This window comes from Pyxicephalus adspersus, chromosome Z (genome assembly GCF_032062135.1).
Source record: "Pyxicephalus adspersus chromosome Z, UCB_Pads_2.0, whole genome shotgun sequence".
Classification (NCBI taxonomy): Eukaryota; Metazoa; Chordata; class Amphibia; order Anura; family Pyxicephalidae; genus Pyxicephalus; species Pyxicephalus adspersus.
Window position 1 is genome coordinate 54,787,810 of NC_092871.1, and position 17,082 is coordinate 54,804,891.

The window sequence follows — 17,082 nt, forward strand, 5'->3', positions numbered from 1 at the left end:
ATTGACCTGAGTGCCAGGGGAGAGAAGAGTTTATTTGAAAGAAACTAAGTATTTGACATGTCTAACACTTTTCATGATGCCAGCCGTTAAAATATCCCCTCTTGGGATGCACGGGTCAGAGCTTGTTGGCAAGTTGTTGCTCTGCCAACTTTTAACAACAAGCTGTTTAAATTCTTGATAAAGTAAATATAAAACCCAAGAACAAATCTGATATGTTGCCGCCTACCAGTCCTTTCTATCTTCCGTACACTTTAATACTCTCCTTATTGTTATAGGTATGGTAAAGGGGGAATTTTGTTATTAGGTTTAAATACAATTTAAATACACTTTGACTTATTTACGAACTGAGGACCTGCCAGTTGACAGAACAATAATGTCATACTTGAGAATTGACCCTCAGGCTGAAGTGTAAAACTCTGATTAACTAACTCTTAACTAAAAAGGTACAAACATTTAAAAACATATTGTGAGTATACATTTCAGATAGGGTATTAAGATTTTTCCTCCAGCTCTGAACTGGTATGTTATGTTTAAATAGTCAAACACATTAGCATGAACTGACACATCCATGATGAGGGTTTGTATGGCTCTGTCCAAAGTTTTAGACAGCAGTGAAGGCCAACACAGGATCAAATCATATACAATTCCATTGGGATGGAGAAACTGTAAAAAACAAAATCCCAGATTACTGGCATTACTGAATAGACAAAACAGAACCACGTATTATTTCTCTATTACAGTACAGTTTTCCAAATCATTTAGCAAGCTCTCTCAATATTTCACAGAACTATGTGATTACTAACAGACCAGTCTACATTTGGTTGTCATATTCTGCTTAGGAAGGAAGCAATGAGATTTACACCTGGACTGTCAGTTGATAAGCATAGCTCTTTCACACCATGGGCCTGACTTAAGCTACGTACACACGGCAGATTTTTATCGCCCGATAATCGGCATCGGCCAATTATCGGGCGAAAATCTGCCGTGTGTACAGTCGGTGTCGTCCATCGTCCGGACGACCGACCTGCCGGATCCACGGACGATGGACGACAGCCGATCGTAATGAAAGGGAAGGGGAGAGCGCGCAGCAGGGTGCCGCTCCGTCGCTCTCCCCCCTCCCCTCTCCATAGAGCATGAACCGTGCTGTATGTACAGCATCGTTCATGCATCTTGCAGCCCCTTGTCGTTGGAAAGGATCGTGAAAGATCCTTTCCAACGACAAAAGTTGCAAGTGTGTACGCAGCTCTAATAACGCTTTCCAAGACTGGTGAAGATACACTGGCATGGGAGAACCTAGGTAATTCACCAAACCTGGAATTGATCTGGTCCAGAACTGAAAACATTTGCCAACTAATAGCAAATGATTTTTAGAAATTCTTTCCAGGTTTGCTGAATCACCTGGGTTACTGTATATCATATTACCAATTAATTTAGGATTTATCAGTAAAATATAACAAACATTTTTGCCACAAGGATTATTTTCACCAAATCATGGATTACCTGACGAATATTGGTTTTGCTAGTGACACATACTATGTAACTTAAAAAAACTGAGCTTTTCATTTTAGGTGAATACTAGATATTGTAGGACATCCACCATGTTATTCCTATACTGGGAGTAAATGAACTCTTCCCATGGTTCCTTACGACTAATGTTGTATTCCCATGCCAAGCTCTCTATAGTATTACATGAAAGTGCATTGATTAGGATGAGAAAAAAATATTCCACCTTTGGAGCCCCGTCAAAAATAATAGAAATAGAAGCTGGTATTCAGTCCATCTGAAAAATCAGTATAGGGTGGATTAGCCTTATGGTTTGTTCAGAGCAAGAATAACCAGTCACAGGCTTCCTTTCAGTCTTCCGTACAACACTGAAGGCATGATTAGTTGCTATGGATTAGAATTGTTCCAGGTTTTTGTATTCCTTTTAGGTTTTTAAACCTCTATTAAGGTTTACCTCATTATGTTCTGCACTGTCTGCAGTTCAGGAAAGGCACATGTTTGTGCCGTGTTTCTCACCTGCGTTGTATTCCTCAACAATTATATTGATTCAGCTCAACATCTTAGGGTGAAAAGATTGAATAATTTACAGGAAAGTACAGGGCTGCTTTGTGTACATGCACTTGTGCTTCTGAATCCTCAGAATGATATTCATTTTTTGTAAATGCCTTCTGTTTGCCGCAGGGCTTAGTCACAATATACTGAAAGATGTGTAGGCTTTGTCTCAGTTATGCTTGGTGTAAGAAATAATTTTGTCCATAGAAAATAAATTCTAAGGCCCCTAAAAGCTATGTGATTACAAGAAAGTATATTGAACTATATGTGAAGTCACACTGCAACATTAGCACTTTACAAGCATAGTCTTTATTTTCTGAACTAGTTTAAAAATGCAAAGCTGACATCTGAACACAGAGGTGTTGGCACAACTTTTCTTGTTGAATCACTTCTTCCCTACCCTAGGTGAAGGTGGACAACCAGTATGACTTCCAGGACATCGCCAGTGTGGTTGCCCTGACAAAAACCTATGCTACATCAGAGCCATTTATCGATTCGAAATATGACATCCGTATTCAAAAAATAGGAAACAACTACAAGGCCTACATGTAAGTCATTGCTATGTATATGATACCTTCACTTTTTGGCTAGAGCAAATGATTACACCTATAACTTTGCAGCACATACTAAGCATAGATCATCAACGTAATCATTTAATCACTACAATCAACCTTTTTTGTCCACCATGGTCAATGTTATGTAGAACTTATTTAAATAATTTAGAGCTGAGCTTCTGTCAAACAAACTTTGAACATATTAAGAGATACACACAATGTCATGTTTTACCTGTCAAAAAATTTTTTTTTTGTTTGTCCAGTCTTAAGACCTATAAATCCCCTCCGGACAGCAGAGTCAGTTTGGTGACCTGAATTTTCTTTTGCTGTTAAAAATACAAATTGACTACCGGACCCCCTGCCTGTTATTTGGCTATATGTCAAGTAAAATAATTTAATTGGTTTTGCTAGGAAATTATTTATTTTACAACATTTCAACAGAATGTCCCAATTTTTGTTGAATTTTTTGATCTATTTTAGACAGTGAAGAAACAGTAGCAGACAAATTAGCTCACCTCCTTTTACTAGTTTCCTGTTACCAGATTTTTACTGAAGGTGACAGGTAACTGGTTGCTAGTCAAATTTCATTAGCTGCACACAAATTTTGCCTTCAACTGCAGTTATGGGCATATTTTTATATATGCCTGCAGTTTGGCTTTAAACAAATACAGTCATGAGAAAAAAAGTACACCCTCTTACATTTCTAATTTTATAGAGGTGGCCACACTTGCTGATGAATATTAAGTGCATTTGATTAGCAGCACCTGGCATCTACAAACTACTTCTGAATTTAAACTTGATGTTTGCAAAATAAATAATGACACAGTGTAATATGTATTTTGTTGTTCATCAGAGGTTGTATTTACCTATCTCGTGATATGCTCAGAACTACATGAAGATTTTTTTGTCCTAATATGCAAAACCTTAGAATTAAACATTCTTAATTCAATTACTTTCTTTTTCTCACAACTGTATGCTGGCAGTGCACATAGTAATTTTATATCAATTTCAGCCACATTCAACCTATTCTCATTCACAGAAATGAGCAGATCATGGAAATCTGCCACCAACAGTTTATTTATTTATACAGCAGTGTTTATGTGGGATGTAGACCATGCCTTTTTTATGACTATGAAGGTTTTAATGTACTTTGGTGGCATTATAAATAGTCCTGCACTTTGCATTTACCCATAGCAGTGTTTAGACAGTAGGTTGTATGTGTGTTAGATATCACTTGTACTACATTGCTTAGGGAGATGAAAAAATGGGGAAACAAGCCAAAGGGTAAACTATAATTTTTTTTTTACTTTACCTCCCTATCATCCTGGATAACATACAAACCTGTTTCTGACCCATCCAAAACAAACTCATCACTCCTAGAGGAAAATAATACCAATAGTTCTTACACAGATCTTCTATCTTGGTACAGGGTTGCAGTGATTTGAGTAATGGAGCCAAAAGAAGTATACAGACCAAGGAAGTCAAAAACCATAATCTTCATACAAAGGGAACACAGAAATGCAAGAGACACCAGAACACCACACTCCAGTTCCAAATCTCAAAAGTAACATATACAATCTGCACAGCACAATGGCTCCAATGAGTTCACAATATGAGAACCCTAAATCGGGGTCCCAGGCTAGACTTCAATGAACAGATGTGTAAAGACACATCCTGGATTAGTCATTGAGCACTGTAGTATTAAAGCTGGAGGCTCAGCATTACAGCCAGGCAGCTAGCATTTCCAGTAGAAGGTCATAATCAATGATAGTACCATTACCGCAGATTCCTGAAGAGATCCCTAAAATCAGTGTACAGACCTTAGCTAGCTCAGAGTCTGTTCTGTTTATTTACTATGTTGTTGAGTTTTCCTAACATAGATCTCACTGTTTACCATTTACTAAAAATAGTTTTTCTTGTTGGTCTTGTATGTGTATCATTTTCTCTGTTTGGTAAGGTTCTCTCAGTCTCCCTCCCTGTCCGCTGCTCATGTTTTCCGTTTCCCAAATGGCATAATATCAGCCTCTCCCATCTGATATGGCTTGGCAAAGTTTTGGGAACACCTTTATTGTACTACCCACCCCACCAATAAGGATTCAGATTGTGTGAACAACTCACGTGTCCTGTTTATCCGGTTTTAGGAAAATTCTGTACATATTTACCTTTCCAAGCATCATCTGATGTGTTCTGCCAACCTGAAATTAAAATGTGCCCTTCTCCTCTTAACATCACTAGGGTATGATCTGTGTCATTCAAAAACAATTTAACATACTGCGCCACATCTCATCCAGTGTGAGTGCCCTGTACATCTTTCTTTTAACACCAGTTGTTATTAAACAAAAATGCATGATCTGATGAAGTAACAGCAAAAAAACTATATTAGAGATGCTAAGGATGTCAAAGTTTGCAGATTAACTTCTTCACTTAGACTAAATGTTGAGAGAATCCATTGCTAATTTACCTACAACTTGTTGTGGGTATTACATTTTACTAGGATAACTGATCCACTTGTTAGGACTTTGGCTGGACTTAGCAGCTGCTTAAAAATGTAAGACAATGCATATTCTTACATTTATCTACAGACTACTAATGCAAATTTGTATTACATTTTTCTTTGAATTCATAGTTTTTCTCTTACAGAGCTAGTCAATCCAGAGTAGATTTTCTGGTTGTTGGTAGATTCCAGCATTGTGGATTACTAGCTGTTTCTTATATATTTGAGAGTTGCCAGCAGTAAGTTCCCTGCATAGTTTTCAGCTCTCGCTACCAGCCATCAATACGAGGTTTCTATATCCCTGGTAGAGTCTCGGGCTGTTAAAATACTCATTTTAAATTTATAAAAAGTAATTTAAATGAGATTGCTGCCAAAGGTAATTATTACCTTTTTAATCAAAATGCAAAAAATACTGACATTCTGCCCCATTTATGTTGAAAAAAAATATCTAAGCAACTAAGTATCAGCTAACTAAATCTATTTACCTAAGTATTTTCTTGAGAATTGACTTGATATGTTGTTATGACAAGGAAAGGTTCATTACCAAGCTGTAACCCAGCTGTCTCACTACAAATAATTATAAATAACCCCCGCACTATTGTTACTATTATTACATAGCTCAGCAAAAAAAAAGTTTTTTCACTTGCCAAGGATTTTCAATATATTTAGTGTATTTTAGGTCTGTTGAATCCAGAAATGACATCAGTTTCATTGAATTGGCCCTAGTTCTTGCGATACAGGAATCAGAATAGATGATTTTACCAACAACAAATGTTAACACAGCATATGATTATCAATCTTTATTTACACCAATGTTTTGCATTTTATATAATAAATGTAGCATTATTTTCATGAAACTTTTATTTGCCTTCATTTTATTCATACATTTTCTTTCAAGAAGAAGTTTAAATGACCCTAATGTATTTTACTACATTTGTGGTGAATCTCACACACCACAATTCTCAGCAAAAACAGAGAAGAAACATTACAGAATTTGTGAAACAAGCATATCTTGCATATTTGGTTATTAAACTGGAGGACCAATATGAGTATTGGGCTCCCATATGGTATGCAAAACTTGTGTCTACATCAGTAGAAAAATGGAAAACTGAAAAGTTTGAAATTTGGTTTACCTATGGTATGGCGAGAGCCCAAAAATCATCATAATGATTGTTATTTTTGTGCTGTGAATGTAAAAGGCTTCAATCATTACAAGAAAAACAAGTGGGAGTACCCTGATTTAGAATCAACAAGACGACCTGTTCCGGACGGTGCTGATGTTCCCATACCAGTGTTCAGTAAACTCCTGTGTACACTCAGTGTTCCTGTACACTCCTGTATCTGACATCACATATTCCTGTATCTGACATGGAGGATATACAGGGTTTGGACTGTAATCCAGGAGTTAGCAGTGGAAGTGACAATGAAAGAAGTGTTTAATCAAACTAGCAGTTCTCCTAAAAAGAGTCTCTGCTTTCCTGATTGCTCTTGCAGTTCTTCACAGGCCCTAAAAATAACCTGAATCTTCCCACCATTGACTTTAATGGTGTTCAAATTCGGCATTCGATCACCTGAACAATATCCCACTATTTGATCGAAAAGTTGTTGAATCGAATAGTGAGATATTTGACTAACACTAGTTATGAGTGAAGTAGTCATTAGTGGGTCATTGGAGGAAGGAAGAGAGCAGCCAGAGGTGTATTTTTCCACCAAGTCAGAAAGGTGAGGGATTTGAAAGCAAAGCACAAAAACTTGAAGTTGATTCTAAGGTGAAATGGAAGCCAATGGAGAGAACTACAAAGGGAGGCAGCAGAAGAGGAGCGGAGGGAAGGATGGATGAGTCTGGCTGCAGCATTCATAATAGATTGTAGAGGAGAGAGTCGGGTTAGTGGAATACCAGAGAGGAGGATGTTAAAATAGTCCAGATCTTTTGTTATTTTGTTATGTTATTTCCAAGTTACAGCTTGATGCTTACACAGATTCGAGCACTATCTGCTCACCCCTGTTTGTCACATGGAAGAAAGGTGAGTGATCCACACATGATCCACAAAATGGGTACTACCAGGTTTTTACTGAACCTAACAGAGCAGCAGGTATGTAGATAAGGTCGTCAAACTTCTGATTCTTATTATTATATTCAGCCATACACTTTCATTTTAGTAGGTAATATGGTAAGTATTGAACCTAGTGGATATGAGTATCAGCAAAGAAAGTAGAAATTTTCTTATAGCAGGTTTAACATACAGCTTACCCCCCTGGAATTCTAGTTATGTCCGTATTTTTACGACAAAAGCGGTACATTGTTTTGCATGGAGGCCTATAAATTTTAAGCATAACTCCCCGAAATATTTCCAAAATGTATTAAATTTAATAATAAACTTTATGAAAACCTGTAATATAACTGTACAGTAGCATATATATATATATATATATATATATTATAATTATATATATTTATATATATATTTATATTATAATAATTACTTTGTATTGGATTCAATACAGTTATTTTGTATTGAATGCAACACAAAATAATTTGCATTTCCAGACGCGCCTCCCGCATACACTGACGCATGCACCGATCATGTGATCAGTCTCTCTGATGGTCTGGCTGACCTTGCAGTGTAGTCTGTGGTGAAGATGGATGTAAAACTTTGATATATTGCATCAAAGAGGGTTGGTGTTCTGTCATATGCTTTTCGTGGGCAGAAGGTGTGCCAGGAGCACAAATTTATCTCTACATGTGTGCTTGGTATGGGGTTGAAGAGGAAACCCTCGGACAATAAAGTGAGAGGTTATAGAGCACCCAGCTAATAGTCCGGGTTTAGTGCCATCTGGTTTGCACCTTTTTTGGACTGTTTAAAAAAGCATTAAGGGGAAGAAGATTTTCTTGTGATGATGATATGAAAGCAGTGGTGCATCAGTGGTTTTGCTCTCAACCAAAAATATTTATTGCTGATGCCATTAAAAAGTTGGTGCGACACTGAGAAAAAAATGAATCCCAAAGGAAGGTGACTATGCTGAAAAATTATGTGATTTGTTTTTTAAAGAATAGTAAAAAAAAAAAAGTGCAGAAAGTTAGTGAAAAACCCTCATGCAAATAAAACACATTTACCTCCTAAAGAATTTTTGTTTATATCCAACCAGTGATTGAAAATGGCTAAAAAAATATCACAAAAGTCGACACATGAAGTAAGTTCTAACTCACAATAAGCCCACTGGTTTAGTATTATTATTATTATTATTATTATTAATAATAATAATAATAAACAGGTTATATATACCGCCAACATATTACGCAGCGCTGTTAACTAAATAGGAGTTGCAAATGACAGACGAATACAGACAGTGACACAGGAGGAGAGGACCCTGCCCTGAAGAGCTTACAATATAGTGGGTGGGGGAATTTCACACACAATAGGATGGGAGACATGTAGTGGTGGGAAGTAGTGACGGTTTAAAAAGATAGAAGAAGATGTGTAGGCAAGTTTGAAAAAAATGGGTTTTGAGTGCTCTTTTAAATGAGCAGAAAGTAGGAGCAAGCCGAATAGGACGAGGAAGACCATTCCAGAGAGTTGGGGAAGCTCTAGAGAAGTCTTGTATCTGTGCGTGTGATGAGTACCAGTCAGATTATGACTTTCATTCTCTGCTAATGTACTAGAAACGCAAAAGAAAGAATTTATTGTTTACTGTAGGCATGTAATGTATTCTTTGCTTAGTAACATTAGCTATTGTGTAACTTTTGTGCATAAAATTCTCCCCTGAAATTTATTGCACAACTCCCAGTCTGCATTTTTTGTTTAACAAAATGGTCAGGACGAGGTGGAGGAGGTTCCAGACTGTAAAAAGTAATTTGTGTCTGTCATCTTTTACTGACCTGGTTTCAAAATAGTGATAGTTCATCATTTGAGTATAGTGCTCTTCTATGAGTCACACACATGTGTAATTCTCAGTTGTGACATTATGTAGATAAGAATGAGACCCCTATGTTTTGAAAGAGAAAGAATAAGAAAAGAAAACAGTAAAGGCTTTCAGTAATTGTGTCTTACGTGCAGAAGGTCAGTAAGTGACGATTGAAAAATCTTTAGTGATCCTTTTGGGCAGTGCTGTTAATAACAATTGCTGTATAGACAGGTTTCTTAGTTGCATCCTCCCTATCAATAAAAGACAATTGCTGTGGGTGGTTTAGTAATCCAGAATGGGTGGTTAGCTATGCAATGTTGTGGGTACAGCTGTACTATTGCTGGATTTTTACCCTAGATAATCTTGAGTGGCAAAGATTTAGCGTTTGTATATAGCTAAAGTGTCAAAGTATGTCTCTGTATGTGTAAAAGCTTTTCTGCTGCAGTAATGATTCACCTAAATACTTTCCTCATAAAGTGTTCATCCAGCAACTGGCCATCTGTCCTTCTCTCCAGAAGATCAAGGTACTTTTTCGGGTCAGTCAGGCAAAATGTTTCTGGGTATTGGAAAGAATTTGTTTATGGTGGTTGTGGTTTACTGTACCATTTGTTCCTTTTGGTGTAAAACCATTAAAATATATATTTTTAGTGTATGATAAAAGGGGCTCTGGATCTTGTTTCCTTCCCTCTGTAATCAGGAGACAGGCATAAGTTAAATTCTTATGTCAAGCTTCCTACAGTGGTCCAGGACAATTTGCACAGGACCTAGTATTTTCAGGTCCCGGGAAACCCCTGCTTAAACCAATTAATTAGGGGGACATTGGAAAAATAAATACATGGTCAGTTGAAAGAATGACTTCTTACAGTGGTGGCACCAAAACCATTTTTCTAGGCAACTAAAACAGTTATCTAGAAAGACAGTTGTCTATACAACTAGTAGTGACCCACCCACAGGCCTTGATTGGCATCTGACTGTGCAGGTGTTCATTAGAAAGTGAATGCGTTAAATTCTAGAAATATAAAAACTTTCCTTTCCATTAAATTCTTGTTTAGGCCCAGGGTGGATTTAAACATCAAATTGGATCTTTACTGACAGTATATACTTTAGATCAGACATTCTCAGCCAGGGTTCCTCCAGAGATTGCTAGGTATTCCTTAAAATGTGGTAGGTTTACCTCCCATCTGACTCCCACCTGACCATAAATCTAAAAGGGTTATTTTCCAATGTCTCCTTAATTAACTGGTTTAGACATGACTTCCTTGAGACCTGAAAATTCTTTTGAGGGTTCCTCAAGATCAAAAAGTTGAAAAAGGCTGCTTTAGACAAATCTTAGTAATGCGAAATTTGCTGTTGTTTAGAACTGTCATAACTAAATAGGCAATTTTTGTTCTGAAACCTCCCTATTGATGCCATGCCATGATCGCAGCTCTGCTCCTTTAATACGTACTGTCTAATGTGATGGCTACATTACTGCACAAGTGACAGGCTTTCCCAATGTCATGAAAAACAGTTTTATCCATGGAATAGCGTAGAAAACTTTTCATATGTGTGGAATTTTAGTTCTGATTGCAGGAAGGAGAATAGGAAAAGCATCAGCTTTAGTAGCCGGGAATCAAATCTTGAAATGAGGGTGGTTCACTGAGGATAAAATGTCAATTTATTAGGGTACTGGAACAACATGTATAACAGGTAAGCTTAACAAAGTGCTCAGAGAGTACTATATTTTAGGTACTGTTTCACTTTAAAATGCAGGACAGAATGATCACAGCGCCTGCGACTAAAGCACAGAGTTCAAATTTAAGTATACTACATTCATAGCTACCTCTTTCTCAAAGTTTTTCATTACTTCCTCATTAAAATTAGGTAGAATTGTTTCACAACTTCTCCCTTTCATAAGTCCATGCTGACTGTTACCTATGATATTACATACTCACAGACAATTCTGTATGTGATCATTTAATAATTTATCCAATATCTTCTCTACAATAGAACTTAAATATACAGGGCTGTGTTTAACTGGGTGATCCTGTTGTTTAAATTAGTCACCACCTTTTTTAAAATTGGTACCAAGCCAGTCATTAAAGGGTTTTTAAAAGCCACAAAAAATGTCTAACTGAGCCTAATTATTTAGACACTTGTGTGTGTATAAGCCATTCAGCACATTTATCTTGACTGTTACTGGACCATACCAGTTTTTAGAATTAATGTGGTATATTTATAATTGTGTTAAAGCTAAGCCTTTTTTGCCCACGTGATAATGAATAAAGTGATAAACATAAACTTCTTCTTCTCTGACTTTGGCTACTTCCCCTTCATGCCACTAGTCCCACAATGCCTTTTCTGTAGCCAGGTTGTTGTGACTCGGGTGTCATCTCAGCCTATTTGGGTTGCAGTCCCCCAAAGTGCATATAAAATTCCATAACATGCAGGCACGTTTTTTGACGCAGCCAACTCAACTAATGTCAGTTCCTGCTTCATAGGGTGCCTCAAAAGGGTTCTCCAGGCAGCACATGTATCTTTTTGTGTTTTGTAAGCAGTCAGCCTTTTCACCCAGCAACAGGACCTCACATGAATATGAGCTAGATCCATCTGTCGGCTCACATAAAAAGTGCATGAAGTCTGGCTAACAAATGAAACTTGGACCTAGAGATGAAGGCAATCATTTGAGTCATAAAACAGAATGCTTGCTGACATGGTGAAAATATAATTATTTATTAAAAAAAGCTGAAAAATACTAATGCACAGGCTTTCTACAGACTCTTTCCTGCAACTCACTCCAGACATATCACCAACTCAAGGTAACGCTCATTTGCTCCATCTGTTTACAGTCTGTAGCCTGGTTACTATTAATTTAGAGTCTCTATTTGTCACACAGAAAAAAAGGAACTCAAGGCTATCCTATTATTTATGATGATAAAACAGGTGGGGACCCCAGTTCCAGATCATTAGGTTTAAATTCTACTTATGTTGAAATAATAAACGTTCCTTCCATGTCATGATTGTAAATTACCACCAGATAGCAGTGTGCCAGGCAAATACTGTTTCCCCTTCTTTACACCACCATGTCAGTTCAAAATGAGACTTTCCGGATTAGATTTACTGTACTCAGGTGAAAAATTATAGCTCACATGCTGATGTGGTGAGTGACACAACAATGTGTCAAATGTTCAACAATGTAATTAATACCAAGAGGGAAAAAATTAGAACAAATAAATCCATTATTCAAATATAAATTTCTATCTTTTGCTTCCTGTCTCTTGATACCTGTCATCAAGATTCCTGCCAGTTTAGATTTTCTTTATGTGATACTACTAGTTCAAATATTGACAGATCACATTGTGGTATTATATTCATTTGTTCTGTAGGTTTTATTTCCTTGTGCAGTTTGAGATTTTAGTTCTTTTTAAATCTAGAGTAAACCTGTCTTGAGGGAAATTTAGAGCTTTCATTGCTGCTTTTTGATGCCTTATAGAATTTCCTACAGTTCTGCTAAGTACCAGTGGGCATGCTACGTTATCATGCCTCAATAATTTTGAATGGGCCAGTGTGTGCAGAAGGTTAGTTGTGGTGCCATTTAAAATGATTATCATGATTGGTATCACAATGTATTTGATTGGATACCATGCTTACCATGGCACACTCATTTAAAAACACTTTTATATATTGTTAAGGAATAATTTAAACAAAAGAACAGTTTATGTTTTTAGGAGATTTTGTGTGTCCATATCACAATTAACAGCCTTTTTTTCCATTAAAATGTTTGGTTCATAAATGGCCCTATAGATTTGGATTTTCGTAATTTTTACTAGAATTATCTTCATCCACTGTTAAAGGAGTAGGAGATATGTGGGACCTAAGAGTTGGTTATCATTACGTTGTTCAATAGGAATTTTCCCTCCCACGCTATTCATATGATCATCATTTGTTGTGGTTGCGTAATGTATACTGACTCGTGATGTCAGTGCAGTGTAGAGGATAGATGATGGAATGAAGGTGTTTCCCCTTCATAGGACAGTTATTGCTGTTTCCCAGCAGAACTGAGATGAGTCAGTGAAAATGAAAATTAGAAGAAATTCAGTGTGATGCAAATTTTTCCACTAACATGGTAGCTGGCCATAGGTGAGCACATGCTCACAGTTTGTCAGCAGTACAGGGAGCATTATATAGTCGGGATAGAAAAAAACTAGAGACTATCAAGTTTAACCAAAGTAAGTATAAATAAAAAATTAATAAATATTTAGAGGTTCTTTCACACTTCTAAAATGATAGCAGGGGTTTGTCTTTTGGCCAAACACATTAGGATAAAAGATATGGATGCGAATGTTTTATGCATCACTTGTATTATTTAATTACCCCTTAGTTCCCGTTCTAAATACACAACAGGAAAGGAAAAAACTCTCTCTATTCTGAAAATTCTCTTAGTGACAGTTGGCACTGAAATTGACATTCTATTAGAAGATTTCCTGTCACCTTTTCCAGTAACAATGTTAGAATTTTAGGTTTCCAATAATTTTTCACAAAAAGGGTGAATCTCCCCAGTGAGGTCACAAACACAAATAAAAGCCTTTGCATTGTATACTTTTTGCTAGAAACTCAGAAGCAACACCAGGACTATTCATTTAATGAACACAAAGCCCAACTGCCCAACCCTAAGGACTGTTCCTAACCTCTGGAATGTGTTGATAGTTTTATCAGATGTCAGCCTGTTCATGGATAAAATTATTTTTATTTGGACTCTAAAACCAATAGTGTGGTGCTAATATTACATTTATTGTTATTGTATCTTATTGATAGTTTCCAACAGGACCCCTGGGGTATGGGAGCTGCCCAACCAGACTTATTAAATTTCACTCACTGCATGACCAGATTGAGCTTGGATTACCACATAAACAGATATTGAACTGTAACACTCAGATTTCACCACCTACAAACTTTAAACAGAAGTTTAGCCATTATTCTTGTGTTTGGTAACTTTGTATGTTTCAGGAAGCTGTTAGTTTAACTGTAGTTGGTTATTTGTTATTAGTGTACACTTCACTGTTGCTTTCTGCTGCTTACAAAATATTTCCCATTTCAACTCCTGCAAGCAGCCATAGACATTTGATTCTTTCAAACAAACCTGTTTTGGCCAGATTGCATGACATTCCAATGTTTGTGTAGTAACACATGACAGCATTCTTGGAGAACAAAGTGTAAACCTTGCTTGGTTATTGTTGTTTTATCTGGCATTAGGACTTCTTTAGTGCTTTGTATTGGAGAAGACATGTTGAGACATCCAGACACATGCCTTTTTTGTAATGTCTATTTTAAGTTTCAGGGAATAGGTAAAGGTAGGTAGATATCATGGGATGGGATATGAAAGCATTGTTGTGAAGCAAAATACACACGTAACCACTAGGGAATGTGGAGACATACATATACATAGCTTACAGTTCGCTCTGCAAGTCTTACAAAGAAAACCTTCTGTAGTGTATATCATATATATATATTAAGGAATAATTTAAACAAAAGAGCAGTTTATGTTTTTTGTAGATTTTGTGTGTCCATATCATAATTCACAGAAGTTTCTCGTTGTACATTACAGGAGAACTTCCATTTCTGGGAATTGGAAGACTAACACAGGATCTGCCATGCTTGAGCAAATAGCTGTGTCTGACAGGTATGTTTTCATAAGTCCCATCACTGGAATGGCACAGGTTTATAAAGGTGTATGCATTGTGGGACAATATTTGACAGCTACATGGTATTTACTAACAATGTAACTGATCTGTAACAGTAACATTGGAGAAACATCTATACATTGATCAGTGAGAGGCAACACCATTATGATACTTTGTACTAAAATCCTTATAATTCTTCTATCCCTGCCAGGCAATTCTACACTGAGATCAGTGCTGGAAGGAGACCTTTCTCCAGGAAATGCTTAGATCCAGTAGCCAAAAATGCATCATAAGAATGTATCTTAGTGTGCATTATACAACTTCTACAACAGGGCCTATTTGAGATATACTAACTTGCTCTGATAAAGCCAGTGCTGGACAGACACTGAAAGCAAAAGTGTGACCTATCACAATGGAATTTGCACAGTTTTATTTATTAACTCTTTTTATATATAAACACCTACTGCTCTTAGGTATTATTTCATGTTCATGATTTTGAACAGATAACTTTTGTGACCCTTCATTTCAGGCATGTCTGGTGCTGCATGTGTTTGTTCTTAGGAAATCAGTGGAATAGACAATATTTCTTTACATGAATTTAGGCCCTGCTCCAATAAATAATATGTATAATATAATATGTATAAATATATAAAAGAATATTTATTGTTTATTGTCCTCCACATTTGTATAAAGATTTTTCAGAGACTACTTAAAATACAATATTCCAGTAAAATCTACCACTCATGTGTAGCCTTTTGAACCAGAGCAAATATATATTTCAGCTATTGGCCACTGTCATTACTTATGAGACCATAAGTCATGAGTTATTTAGGTAACACAATAAAGTGAACAATCATGACAAACAGACACCAAAATATTACATATACATAAAGGAAAAATAATAAATGAGGTAATTAGATATGACTATGGTTAAACAAGAGTTACTAAGAGTTACTATGAGTTAAATAAATCTTTCTTGTGAGATTTATTTAACTCAGAGACATGAATTTAATCTGCACTTTAAAGGACTAGTTCACAGACTTCATTTGCACATATGCAAAGCTTTTAGCTGTACATCTAAAATCAAATCACACCTTGACTATGGTATATTGATATTTTTGGAGCACATACAGCTAACTGAGAAACTACAGAACAGTAGAACAGAATGATAACATTTTCATTTTTGAACAAAGCCTACAAGTGCCAGTTTCTGTGCTAGCCGCACATTTTTGTTTGCTTCATATATTGATAGCACACACTACCAATTGTATTCATTAATTTCAATGACCTTCTCTAATACCAAAACTACATGGATAGGAAAAAGCTAAACAAAAAAGTCTTCAGTTTTTGCTACTGTTAGGTGAACCCAACGGTTTAGAGACAGTGGGCCTCCAGACAAGCTTTGGATTTAGGCAGACCCTATGAGCTCAACAGCATTGGAAACACTAAATTGAAGGCTGCCCTGAGATATTGTCATTAGTTCTGCTGGTACAGAACTAAACTAAGACAAGTATGTGACTGTTTGCTTGCTGCAATGAATAGCAGCGGCACTTACTTTTTTCGAGGGAATAGCAGGTGATCATTATTTCTGAGCCACACTACAACTTAATTTTTCACAGGAAAGACAATTTTTCAAGCAATTATCCAATGTGTGGTAATGATGATAATTAATAATCACATTTTATTTGTGTATGTCTGGAGTATAGATTTTAGGGCTCGTTTTTATCTGTACAATTAAGGATGCATACATTTCAAAGCACAGTTTGAGTGTATTGTGTCTACCACATGTAATACATTTCAAGTGCACAGCATTTACCCATGTAGGGTTTACCTGAACCAATAAAGACATTTTTTTCAAAAATAAATTCAAATCATTAATTAAATTCTTACTCAGGTCTCTATACTGCTCAGATGTGTCCACCAAGTAGCCAGTGACATTGATTCAGATTACATCTTGCTTGAGCAGTGGGTCACATCACATTTTTTTTTTGCAAGCCTTTATCATATAGGACTGTTAGTGTACCTTATGTTTGAGCTCTGAAGCAGTGATCCACTTTAAAATAAATTGTCAGACACATATGATGCTTCTTGGAGGTTATTTGAGGTTGTTTTTTACAGAATAAACAAGTTCTTGTCTTCCAGGTATAAACTATGGGTAGATTCTTGTGCTGAAATATTTGGTGGTCTGGACATCTGCGCAGTAGAAGCACTGCATGGAAAGGATGGGAGAGATCATATTATTGAGGTGAGCTTTCACTAAAAATTTCACTACAAAGTTTAAAGAGTAGACTAACTGATGGGCGCAGAAAAATACTTAAATGACAATAGGCTGGCAACAGGTGCACCTGAAGCCTAATAATAAACTTCTCATTTTTGAATCTTCTAGATGTTCACTTGACATCATTTTGTAGGTCTC

General features: G+C 36.4%; 1 protein-coding gene across 3 annotated transcripts in view; it reads left to right on the top strand.

Moving 5' to 3' along the window:
• SYN1 (synapsin I) overlaps positions 1-17,082 on the top strand; it is a 96,419-nt gene that overhangs the window by 69,085 nt on the left and 10,252 nt on the right. For all 3 annotated transcript variants that reach the window (XR_011923381.1, XM_072430347.1, XM_072430348.1), the window contains 3 exons: positions 2,461-2,603; positions 14,591-14,665; positions 16,809-16,911. Coding sequence is in view for 2 of the 3 variants with exons in the window: in XM_072430347.1 (XP_072286448.1) it covers positions 2,461-2,603; positions 14,591-14,665; positions 16,809-16,911 (321 nt within the window). In the remaining variant the exon portion in view is untranslated. The remainder of the gene's footprint in view (positions 1-2,460; positions 2,604-14,590; positions 14,666-16,808; positions 16,912-17,082) is intronic.